At 42.8% G+C, this 11,510-nt stretch overlaps 1 protein-coding gene across 1 annotated transcript in view; it reads right to left on the reverse strand.

The window, feature by feature from the left end:
- Nucleotides 1–399: 399 nt before the first annotated feature.
- LOC113455730 (pregnancy-specific glycoprotein 22-like) overlaps nt 400–11,510 on the reverse strand; it is a 37,770-nt gene continuing 26,659 nt past the window's right edge. The window contains exons 2-5 of the mRNA XM_026777983.1: nt 5,347–5,706; nt 3,237–3,596; nt 1,694–2,053; nt 400–671 (exon numbers count right to left, since the gene is read on the reverse strand). Of these exons, the coding sequence (XP_026633784.1) occupies nt 400–671; nt 1,694–2,053; nt 3,237–3,596; nt 5,347–5,706 (1,352 nt within the window). The remainder of the gene's footprint in view (nt 672–1,693; nt 2,054–3,236; nt 3,597–5,346; nt 5,707–11,510) is intronic.

Consider the following 11,510-nt stretch of genomic DNA (forward strand, 5'->3'; position numbering starts at 1 on the left):
GAATATACATGAGCATATGAAAGGTTGTTTTTCTCTATGAAAAAGAAGGCATCATCTTCATAGCAGATTAAGACCATCCAAAAGTTTGGGGGCTCCTGATTTTTTCCCATGAATTCTGAGGTATCCCTATATATTTGAACCACAATCTAAGCTCCTAAGATCTTTCTATTTTTGTTTCCAATATTGATGTCTTTATTCTCCTTTTAAGACAACCTTGTTTTAAATCCTGGCCTTCCTTTGTACACACGTGTATCCCAGGATTATAAGTGTGAGTCACCATGCTGGCGGTACCTGAGTAGGAACTGATCATTTTCACCTCATAAGTTTCCTCCCATTTTCATCCCATTGATAAGGAAATGCCAGCATTATTGTGTAGGATGAAGAGAGGTCACTCACCCATCATGGCCAGGAGACTGGTAGACTGGTCTTCATACTGACTTGGTTGGAGACCTCACACTGATATTCTCCAGCATCCTCACTCTTGACAGGATTTATTCTGAGGCCACACTTTGTTGGGGACAGAGTCACCCTCTCTGTGAGGTATAGAGTGTTGTTATTGAAGATCCAACGGATGGAGACATCAGTGTCTGGTGAAATGCAGGTGAAGGTCACAAATCTACATCCTGCGACTGTGGCATCAGTCATTTCAATGAGGGGCTGTGTCACAGACTCTGGAGAAACAAGGGAAGATACCAAATAGCAGTAGTCTAGAGAGCTCAACCAGACATTCTTACTTCATAATTTATAAAGCTTTTAGGGAGAAGAATTTCGAGCTGTGACTATAAACATATCTTGTGATTTGAATCCACTACTCAGGAACTGTGTGACCCTGATTCAGGCACTGTGTCCTGTCTCAGTTTCCTTGTAATAGGACACATAGTGCATGATCATTGCCGTGTCCATGAGTTAAGCTTAGTTATGAGCAATGGTCTGACCTTGGGTTGGGGGAGCTGCTCACATCAGCAGCATCTGTTAATATTTCCTAGGCTGGACCCATGAAATGAAGGAGGAATCTGGAGTAGCTTCCTCCTCTGCTTCTTTCCTTGGTGCCTTGCCCTTCCTGTGAAGTCTCATAAGCCCATCAGAACAATAGGCTAATGGCCCAGACACCTGTCCACTGAGCCTCAGGAGAAGGAGATGCACAGGTGACCACCTACCTAACTGCAGCTGTCATGGCAGTACACAGCTGGTTCTACACTCTATGGCATAGTCAGACCCATGACTTAGACAGTCAGTAAAGCTTTGTTTCCTATCAGTGTTGAGAGGAAATCTAAACAATGACAAAAAAGCTCCCCAGTGTCACCTTGAATCAGTCAGAGGCAAAGTTTTGGAGTCAGGGCATCCTGATGTTCTCTGAGAGGATGTCATGGCTTCATCAGCCAGGGACTGCCTGACTCCCAGAGTCTTTCTGTAAACATGTACATGCTGAGAACTCTAAGTGTCTGCAATGAGGCTGAAATTCTGGGACTCAGTTTACTGAGAACAGGTCCTCCACTCTGTAGGTAAAGACAGGTGAGGGGTTCTGACTTATCTCAATTTATCTATTCCATGTGTGCCCCGCAGTAGGGACCCCAACTCAAGAGAGGGGAAACGATACTGTGAGGGAGGAACAGGCACAGTCCAGTCTCATAGTTCAGTGTATGAAGTAGAATGAGCCACACCCAGAAGCAAAAGACCATAGAGAGTCACTTACTCTTGACATAAAATTCCACGGATGCTTTTTTAAATTTGAAATCTTTGTTAAAAACTTCTAGTGTGTACCTTCCTGTATCTTTCTCAGTGACATCTTGAAGCATCAGGGATCCATTATAATACACCATCCCTCTTTGTCTGTATTCAGGTTCCCAGGAGACAGAATTTTTGGCTCTATTGTAGTCTACAATTTTAAGGACCGGGGCCCTACGCCTTGATTTATACCAGGAAAAGCTTCGTGAATCTTCTGGAAGATTATGAACTTGGAGAAGAAAGACTTCCCCTACAGCAGCATACTGAGGCACAGGTCGGATCGTGAGTTGTGGAGGACTGAGAGGGTCGCAACACAGAGGAAGGAAGGCTGGAAGGGAACAGAGGGAAATAAATCACTTGGGGATCATTGTGCTTGGTGAAAAGATGGTGACCTCCACCCTGAGCAGATGAACTTGTCACTCAGTCTAGAGTGGCGGGCATGTCTCTGTATGCCACTTAATGAAGGGTGGAAACATGACCTCCTCCTTTCCAATAGTGCCCATGAAAGTGTCATTTCCTCTGTATGGAACTGTCCCCTTAGGTGTCTACAAAGCTTCTCCCAATGCCCTCAGTCAGACACTGCATACACTCATGCATACTGGGGTTTGAAACTATGACTCCCCTGACATCAACAGGCCTGGAACTTCCATTTTCTAGGCTTTTTCCCCCAGATTCCTTTGAGGCAACACTGAACTGCTGACTTCACCTAATAGTTACATTTGCTTCCCTGTCAAGTAACCCTAGATCTGGGCCTGTGTGGGGGCTGGGAGCAGTCTGATCTTCAAGGTAGGCTTCAGGTCTTTAAAAGACTTTAGCACTAGGCTGGCTGGTTTTGTGTCAACTTGACACAAACTACAGCCATTTAGCAAGTCAAGGCCTAAGTTGAAAAAGCCACCACCAGATTTACCTGTGTGCAAACTATAATACATTTTTTAAATTGGGGACTGATACAAAAGGATTCACAATAATGCAGGCAATTCATAGTCTAGGAGTCCTGGGTAATAGAAGGGCACTGTTTGAGCAAGCATGAAGAGCTTGACAATGGGAAACATTCCTCCATGTTCTCTCTACCATTTCCTGGATTTTATTTATGACATTCTCAATTTGGAGCTAAGAAATACCTCAGTTTGACATGGATGTCCTAAAACCATTGTTCCCTATCGGTTTTGAGAGGATGTAAGAGTGGGCACTAAAATATGCTCCCTGGAGTTACTTAAGTCCATCCTTGGAAAGATGACAGGATCCATGGCCCCCTGGTCCAGAGCCTCAAGAGACTGGGCTGACTCTGACATTTTAGGCTGAGTTGTTTTACATCAATATCTTCCTTGATGCAGGTGGAGTTAGAAGATGGAAACCTATCTATGGCAATTTGTCTCTACCAGTGTGTCTTTCACTAAGTACTCAAACTTCCATATGGGGTACAGTGCACAAAGAAGGAAGGCTAGGCCAGCCAAGACGGTCCTGTGTATCTAAACACCACCGGCACTAAACAATCACAGAGATTCACTTACTGTGGACCTTGAGTTGCACTTGTGCTGCTTCAGTTGTCATATCTGTTCTCAGAATTTCTAGAGTGTACAGTCCAGAGTCATTCAGAGTGACACTACGAAGCAACAGGGATCCATCACTGTACAAAGTTTCTCTGCCACTGTATGCAGGCCCCAGCATAGTTGTTTTCCTGTCTGATATATATCGGGCAGCCACAATGTTCTTGGACTCAGTCATTCCTTTGACCCAGACAAAGCCTACAACATTCTCTGGGGGATTGTGAACAAGTAGAAGAACATCCCCCAATTCTACAACTTTTGGTGGCACTGATTCAATAGTGGGCTGTGATGAGGTAGCAAGGCGTCCACACTTCCAAAGGAAATCTAAAAGGGAAGAGAGAGATTCATCTAAATTGGAACATCTGAATTTAACTAAGATGAAGCCTTGTGTCTGAGCAGCAGTGTCCTCTGCTCACCCTAGGTTTGTCTTACCCTGTCTTACTTGGCGGAGGTCAGCACTAGACCTTCATGTTCTAAGTGTCCCCATACTTATCATTTCAATTATATGACTCTTTCTCTCTCTTTTCATTTGCCCAGGTTACAGCAATCAAATCCCTGCTCACATTCATCGTAGATTCGTTTCAGAGTGATATCTGCCTGACTTCTTCCTCTACAGACCCTATGTCTTCATTTGATGTGGGATTCCCCTCTGTATGCTCTGAATACCATTGGTGAATAAAGAAACTGCCTTGGCCTGTAGATATGGCAGAACTTAGGTAGGCAGGGAAAACTAAACAGAATGCCAGGAGAAAGAAGGGCAGAGTAAATAGAAGCCATGAGTTGCCACCAGAGACAGACATGTTGAAATTTTTCTGGTAGGCCACGACCTTGTGGTGATGCACAGATTAATAGAGATGTAAGAGTTAGCCAATAAGAAGCTAGAACTAATGGGCCAAGCAGTGATTTAAATAATATAGTTTCTCTGTGATTATTTCTGGAGTCTAGGCAGCTGGGTATAAGCATTTGATTCATTGTCTGACAAACTGAGACCAATAAGCAGTTTATTTTTTTAACTGTTTTTTAAGTGTATTTTTTATCATAGCTGATCATGGACTTCTATCTAGTTTATTCCCCTTGTATATCATGCATTTCTTAAGGGAAACACATAAAGTAGGAAACAGAACATGATCCTGTGTCAGTATAGCAGAGACATTAGGTAGCTGGTACATCTGAGAATTCTGTGACCATGATTCCCAAGTCTGTAAAAACAGGAGAGGAACCAGGCTAGCAGGTAAGTTCCCAGATCAGGAAAATACTTTTCTGCCAGCTCATTGTGTGTCCTGATCACATCCTTGGTGATCACCAGGGGAACTATAGCTCATGTCTGGGAAGCTGTCAGACCAGTGTAGCCTGTGGTCATTTGCCTGCAGGAGAGAATTCTCCAAGTTGGACACAGAGAACAAGCACTTGTCAGAAGCACCTGTGTCCTTGGTTCCTCTCCTTGGGGACCATGACCTTCATGTGAAATCTCATATGCCCAACAGGACAGTTAGCTAATGACCTGGACACCTGTTGAGCTATGTTTCCCAGCTGACTCTCCGAAGAAGACGACTAAAGAACATAGCCCAACCAAGGCTCTCATGACAGTGCACTGTCTGATTCCATACACCACAAGATTTTCACCAGTCTGCAGCACTGTCCCTGCCATCAGGATATCAAATTTCAACATGTATAAAATGCTTCTCATGGAGGATACTGGGACAGGTCTGGAGCCAGGGCATTCTGGTGCTCACATATCAGTAAAGATTCCATGTTTTCCTCAACCAGGCACAATGTTGAATCCCTTGAGGGTCTTTCTTAGGGAAAATTCCTGGTAAAAACACCAAGAGTCTAGACAGAGGCTGATATCCTTGTCTGAGTTACCCACCATGCATACATCTATGTACAAGGTGAAGTCAAATGAAAGATTCTGTTCTATTGCCATTATTCTACACCATATGTGTCCTGCAATAAATTTCAAAACCCCAACATGGGGTCACAATGCATAGAAAAGGTAGGCACAGATCACTCTACTGTGTGGGTTCAGTGAAATAAACCTCACCCCCATTCACACAGTTCACAATAAATCACTTACCATGCACATGGAGATACACAGAAGTGGTTGATAGGATTTTTTCATGCCTATCATAGGTTTGTAGGGTAAAGAATCCTGTGTCATTATGGGAGACCTTTTGGAGCAGCAGGGATCCATTGCGATATATGGTCTCTCTGCCACTGTGCATAGGCCCATTTGTAACTAAACTCTTGCGCCGTCTATACGTTGCAATTCCTTGTTTCTCCATTTTTAGCCCTTTGAACCAGGCAAAGGATTTAACATTCTCTGTCAGATTGTGGACAATAAAAAGAACGTTTTCTCCTTCAGCCACTTCGGGTGGTACTAATTCAGTGATCACACGGGCAGTGGTGGGCAGGTGCCCAAAGATTAAAAGGGAGGCTAGAAAGGAGATGAGAAAAACGACCAATATTAAATAGGTACAATCATCACTCAGTTTTGCTGTGTGAGTAGGAGAGTGGCCACCATCTTTTGCAGACATGAGCAACATGACTTCCATTGACTCAGAGCTTCTGACCATGTCATTAACTCTCTTAGGGGCCTCATACCAGGGTGACTGCCTGCCCCCCCCATTGTGTCCCATATACCTCCTCATATAGAGTATTTGATGTGAGGAGCAATGCCTCTCTGGACTCCTCCTCTGAAGAATCCTCACTTTCTATTGTTTTTCTCTGTTCCCTTGTGATTCCAGTCAATCCATGACTTCATCTTTCAGGATATACTGACATCCAGTCCACTGAACTAGGACTTTTTGTTTTTGTTTGTTTGGGTTTTGGTTTTAGTTAGTTAGTTTGTTTGTTTGTTTTGAGATGGTGTTTCTTTGTGTAGCTTGGTTGTCCTAGAACTTACTCTGTAGACCAGGAGAGGTCACCTGTCTCTGCTTCCCAATGGCTGGGATTAAAGGCCAGAGCTGCCACTGCCCCCACTGCACCAGGAATTTGTAAGGAAAGAATTAGTCTGACCTTTTGGGAAGGTTCAGTTCCTTGAAAAGACTCATACACAAGTCATAAAGGAAATAAAGAAAGAATGGAAGGAGGAATGTGTGTCCATGGATTTCTCTTCATAGTTCCTAGGTTTGGAGCTTATGGCATTAATAATATTCAAATGTGAAATAAATGGTTCTAAAGTTACTTATGTAAATATATGTGTGTATTTGTAAAGACTGGTGTCTCCTTGGGCACATATGAAAATGCATAACAAAAATCTGTGTGGAGGCACATGTGTCAGTATAAACATGTGTGGGTGCATGCCACAGAAACCTATGTGGATTAGCAGAGCAGAACCTGCAGAAGTCTCTCCATCTACTGTGTGGGAGCTGAGGATTGCTTTCAGGTTGTCATATCTTCCCACAATGAGACATCTTGCTAGCTGTCTAGTGTTTGATTTCTATTTGGAGGACCATGCTGTCATTTTTGGGAATGCTCTTCATTCTCAAGATCCTATCATTTTAAGAGACTCCAAACTGCTTCTGGGTTTCCCTTCCCATACAGTCAGATAGTAGGTACTCTTACCTATGAGCAGAAGCCCCTGCCAGGGGGTACACCCCTTGCAGAGTAGCAGAGAAGACTCCATCAATATTCTTACTTACTGTTCCCCCTCTCAGGAGAACAACCTCAGCTTCAACAAAGAACTCAGGCTCTGATGTTCTTCCTCCTTCTGGGCTGTTTCTTGTCTGACAGGAGCACTTCCCAGAACCCAATGGGCTGTGAGTGGTGGGGATTGAGTCCAAAGCACTGCTCAATCCATTTCACTCTCAGTTCTGCCACTCAGCCCTCTCAACTTCCCTTTATATTTTTCTTCCAAGAAAAATATTGAGCAACAAGGTTGATAGGTAGTCACATGCCCTCAGAGAACAATAGATCATCCCAGGGCTGACATCTGGAGCTTCCATCATGACTATGTGTCCATGTGACATGAAGACCAAGTTGAACACCCAGTCTATCCTGTGTTCTCAATGCTCTGAGAAGATGGTGTTTACTTAATCCCTGCAGGAAAGTGATAGAAATGTCTCTGAGGGCTGGAAAGAGGCAGGCTGAGTGATGACTAGGGATGAAGATCAATCCTTTATCACTAATGTCACCAGTCAAATTAATGATCCAGGAGGGAAGTCCAGGATAATTTGGGTGAGGAGTTTAATATGCTCAGTGTTGGGGAAGAGGTAACCTGTGTGTCCTTTAAAGGACTGTGGGCTTTCTCTTCCTATAGAGGATTTCAAGGAAACATTCTAGCATTATGGGTTACATGTACACATGTTGTCTCTGATCTTCCTGGGTCACTTTTGCCCTTTTCTAGATGATCCCCTGGTGGTAATCTTGTCTTCCCCTTTGAAAGATGCTAGGATGGAGGAGATCTTCAGGGACCCCATGCAGAAAGGTTTTCTCAGACAAAGGACGGAGCCTGGAGGTCAGAGCAGTGTCTAAGGAGGGCACTCAAGGTGAGTAGGGATGGAGATGGAAAGCAGTCTGCTCAGGGAAACAATTTTCAGACCATTGATCACATGCCCAGCTATTGCCCTCTGGAGAAAACTGGGAGAAGTGCAATCTCATATATAGGGCTACAGCAGATGGTCAAGAAGACAAATGTGAAAATCCCTGATACATCCAGGTGGGACGCAGGGCCTGTCATCCAGATCATCATGCTCTTTTTTTTTCTTTTTTAATTATTTTTATTGAGCTCTACATTTTTCTCAGCCACCTCCCTGCCTCTCCCCCCTTTAGCCCTCTTCCATGGTTCCCATGCTCCCAATTTACTCAGGAGATCTTGTCTTTTTCTATTTCCCATGTAAATTAGATCTATGTATGTCTTAGTGTTCTCATTGTTGTCTAAATTTTCTGGGATTGTGATTTGTAGGCTGGTTCTCTTTGCTTTAAAACCACCTATGAGAAAGTACATGTGATAATTGTCTTTCTGTGTCTGGGTTACCTCACTCAAAATAATGTTTTCTAGCTCCATCCATTTTCTTGGAAAATTCAAGATGTCGTTATTTTTTTCTGCTGTGTAGTACTCCATTGTGTAAATGTACCACATTTTCCTTATCCATTCTTTAGTTGAGGGACATTTAGGTTGTTTCTAGGTTCTAGCTATGACAAACAAAACTGCTATAAACATAGTTGAGCACATGTCCTTGTGGCACGATTGAGCATCCTTTGGATAGATACCCAAAAGTGGTATTCCTGGGTCTTGAGGAAGGGTATTTTCTAATTTTCTGAGAAATTGACACACTGATATCCAAAGGTGTTGTACCAGCTTGCATTCCCACCTGAAATGCAGAAGTGTTCCTTTTTCCCCACAACATCTCCAGCATAAATTGTCATCAGTGTTTTTGATCTTGGCCATTCTTACAGGTGTAAGATGGAATCTCAGAGTTGTTTTGATTTGCATTTCTCTGTTGACTAAGGATGTTGAACATTTCCTTAAGTGTCTTTCAGCCATTTTGGTTTCTCTGTTGAGAGTTCTCTGTTTAGGTCTGTACTCCATTTTTAATGGATCATTTGATCTTTTGATGACCAATTTCCTGAGTTCTTTGTATATTTTGGAGATCAGACCTCTGTCTGGTGTGGGGTTAAGTGAAGTCTTTTCCCATTCTGTAGGCTGTCGTTTTGTCTTGTTGACCATGTCCTTTGCTTTACAGAAGCTTTTCAGTTTCAAGAGGTCCCATTTATTAATTGTTTCTCTCAGTGTCTGTGCCTCTGGGGTTATATTTAGGAAGTGGTATCCTGTGCCAATGCATTCAAGTGTACTTCCCACTTTCTTTTTTTATAAGGTTCCGTGCGGCTGGCTTTATCCAATTTGATCCATTTGTACTTGAGTTTTGTGCATGGTGATAGATATGGGTCTATTTTCATTCTTCTAAATGTTGATATCTAGTTATTCCAGTACCATTTGTTAAAAATGCTTTCTTTTTTCCATTTGATATTTTCGCTTCTCTGTCAAAAATCAGGTTTTCGAAGGTATGTGGATTATCCCCAAAATTCTACCAAGGAACTTCTAAAATTCATAAACACTTTCAATAATGTAGCAGGATACAAGATTAACTCAAAAAAAACAAAAACCCCCCCCTACACAGATGATAAAAGGACTGGAAAAGAAACCAGAGAAACAACACCATTCACAATAGCCACAAATAGCATAAAATATCTTGAAGTATCTATAACCAAACAAGTGGAAGACATATATGACAAGAACTTTAAATCTTTGAAGAAAGAAATTGAAGAAGACACTAGAAAGTGGAAAGATCTCCCATGATTTGGGGTAGACAGCATCAACATAGTAAAAATTGCAATCTTACCAAAAGCAATCTACAGATTCAATGCAATGCCCATCATAATTCCAGGAAAATCTTCACAGGCCTCGAAAGAATGGTACTCAACTTCATACAGAAAAGCAAAAAATCCAGGATACCCAAAACAATAAAAGAACTTATGGAGGCATCACAATCCCTGACCTCAAACTTTACTACAGAGCTCTAGTACTAAAAGCATCCTGGTATTGGCATAACATCATCATGCTCTTTCAGACTCCTCATCCGTTGTGTTGTAGGATGGGACTAGACAGGGCTCCAGATTTGTCCTGGGAAGTGCTTGACTAAAGTTGGAAATGGTGTGAACCCAGAAGAAGGGCATTCTCAGGAGGAGTCTTGTGCTCAGGAAATTTTAGAAGAAAGTCTTAGTCCTGTTGGGTTTTTTTTTTTATCTCTCTTGAGATCAAAAACTCAAGAGAGATCAAAAAGACAGGACACAGCTGGGATGATGGTGTATGCCTTTACTATAAGCATGCAGGAGGCACATCATGTAAATCTCCTAGATCTAGGCCAACCTGGTCTATGAACCAAGTTCCAGGACAGCTGGGTTACACAGAGAAATTCTATCTGGTAACGGGGGAGGACACTAATGTAGAGGACAGCACATGCCCTTTCTGGGTAATCACCTCTGTCTAAATCCCACCTTCTCTTTGTTCAGAGGGTGCTAGGGGGTTTGCTCTTGAATACGAATAACATTGATTCAAATAAATGTGCCTTCCCTACTCCTGCTTCCTGCTCTATGTTTCTTTCTCTTGTTGTGATAAAAACACCCTGGAAAGGAGCAGTTAAGGGGAGAGAGTAGAGTTCATTCCCTTCTGGGGCCCTGCTATATTTTATGACTGAAGGAAGTCAAGGCAGGAAAAAAGGCTGCTTGCTGGCTCATCCACAGCCTCATATTCTAGTTCATGCTTAGTTTCTTATACAACCAAGGACCATATGCCTAGGAATGATGCTGCCCAGAGTAGTCTGGATCCTCGTGTATCAAGTAAGAAAATCACTCATAGAAATGTTCAGCCTGACCTGACATGGTTGATTGAGATGCTGTTTTATGTTTTGTTGCTTTGTTTATTTACTCATTTTTGCATCTTGACCACAGTTTCCCCTGACTCCTCTTCTTACAGTTCTTTGTTCAATTTCTTTCTTCATAGACTTGAAGTTCCTGCATAAAGGTTTATCACTTGTTTGGTGTCTTAGTTAGGGCTTCTATTGCTGTAACAAGAAATCATGACTACTGCTCTTATAAAAGAACATATTTAATTAAGGTTCCTCCCTTACAATTTCAGAGAATCAGTCCATTATCATCATGGTGGAGACCATAGCAGTGTGCAGACAGATATGTGATTTGAAAAGTAGCTAAGAGTCTCACATCTTCCAGGCAACAGAAAATGTTCTGTCTGTCACAAAACAAAGTCGGAGCAAAAGAGTGCTCAAGCCTGCCCCAAGATTGACACACTTCCTCAAACAAGGCCACGCTGGAAGTTGTGCAACCTAGTCTCGGATCAGCATATCCTGTCCAGCGGGTTTCTGTGCAGCAAGGCACCTGTGAAAATGGACTCTCACTTGGCAGGGACCAGTAGTCCATAGGATAGTGTAGGAATTCAAAAAGTTCATGCAGCTTGTGGCTCCTTTCTCTGTCATTATTTTATTTATTTATTAAAGATTTCTGCCTTCTCCCCGCCACCGCCTCCCATTTCCCTCCCCCTCCCCAATCAAGTCCCCCTCCCTCATCAGCCTGAAGAGCAATCAGAGTTCCCTGACCTGTGGGAAGTCCAAGGACCACCCACCTCCATCCAGGTCTAGTGAGGTGAGCATCCAAACTGCCTAGGCTCCCCCAAAGCCAGTACGTACAGTAGGATCAAAAACCCATTGCCATTGTTCTTGAGTT

This window comes from Microtus ochrogaster, unplaced genomic scaffold (assembly GCF_000317375.1).
Source record: "Microtus ochrogaster isolate Prairie Vole_2 unplaced genomic scaffold, MicOch1.0 UNK96, whole genome shotgun sequence".
Lineage (NCBI taxonomy): Eukaryota > Metazoa > Chordata > Mammalia > Rodentia > Cricetidae > Microtus > Microtus ochrogaster.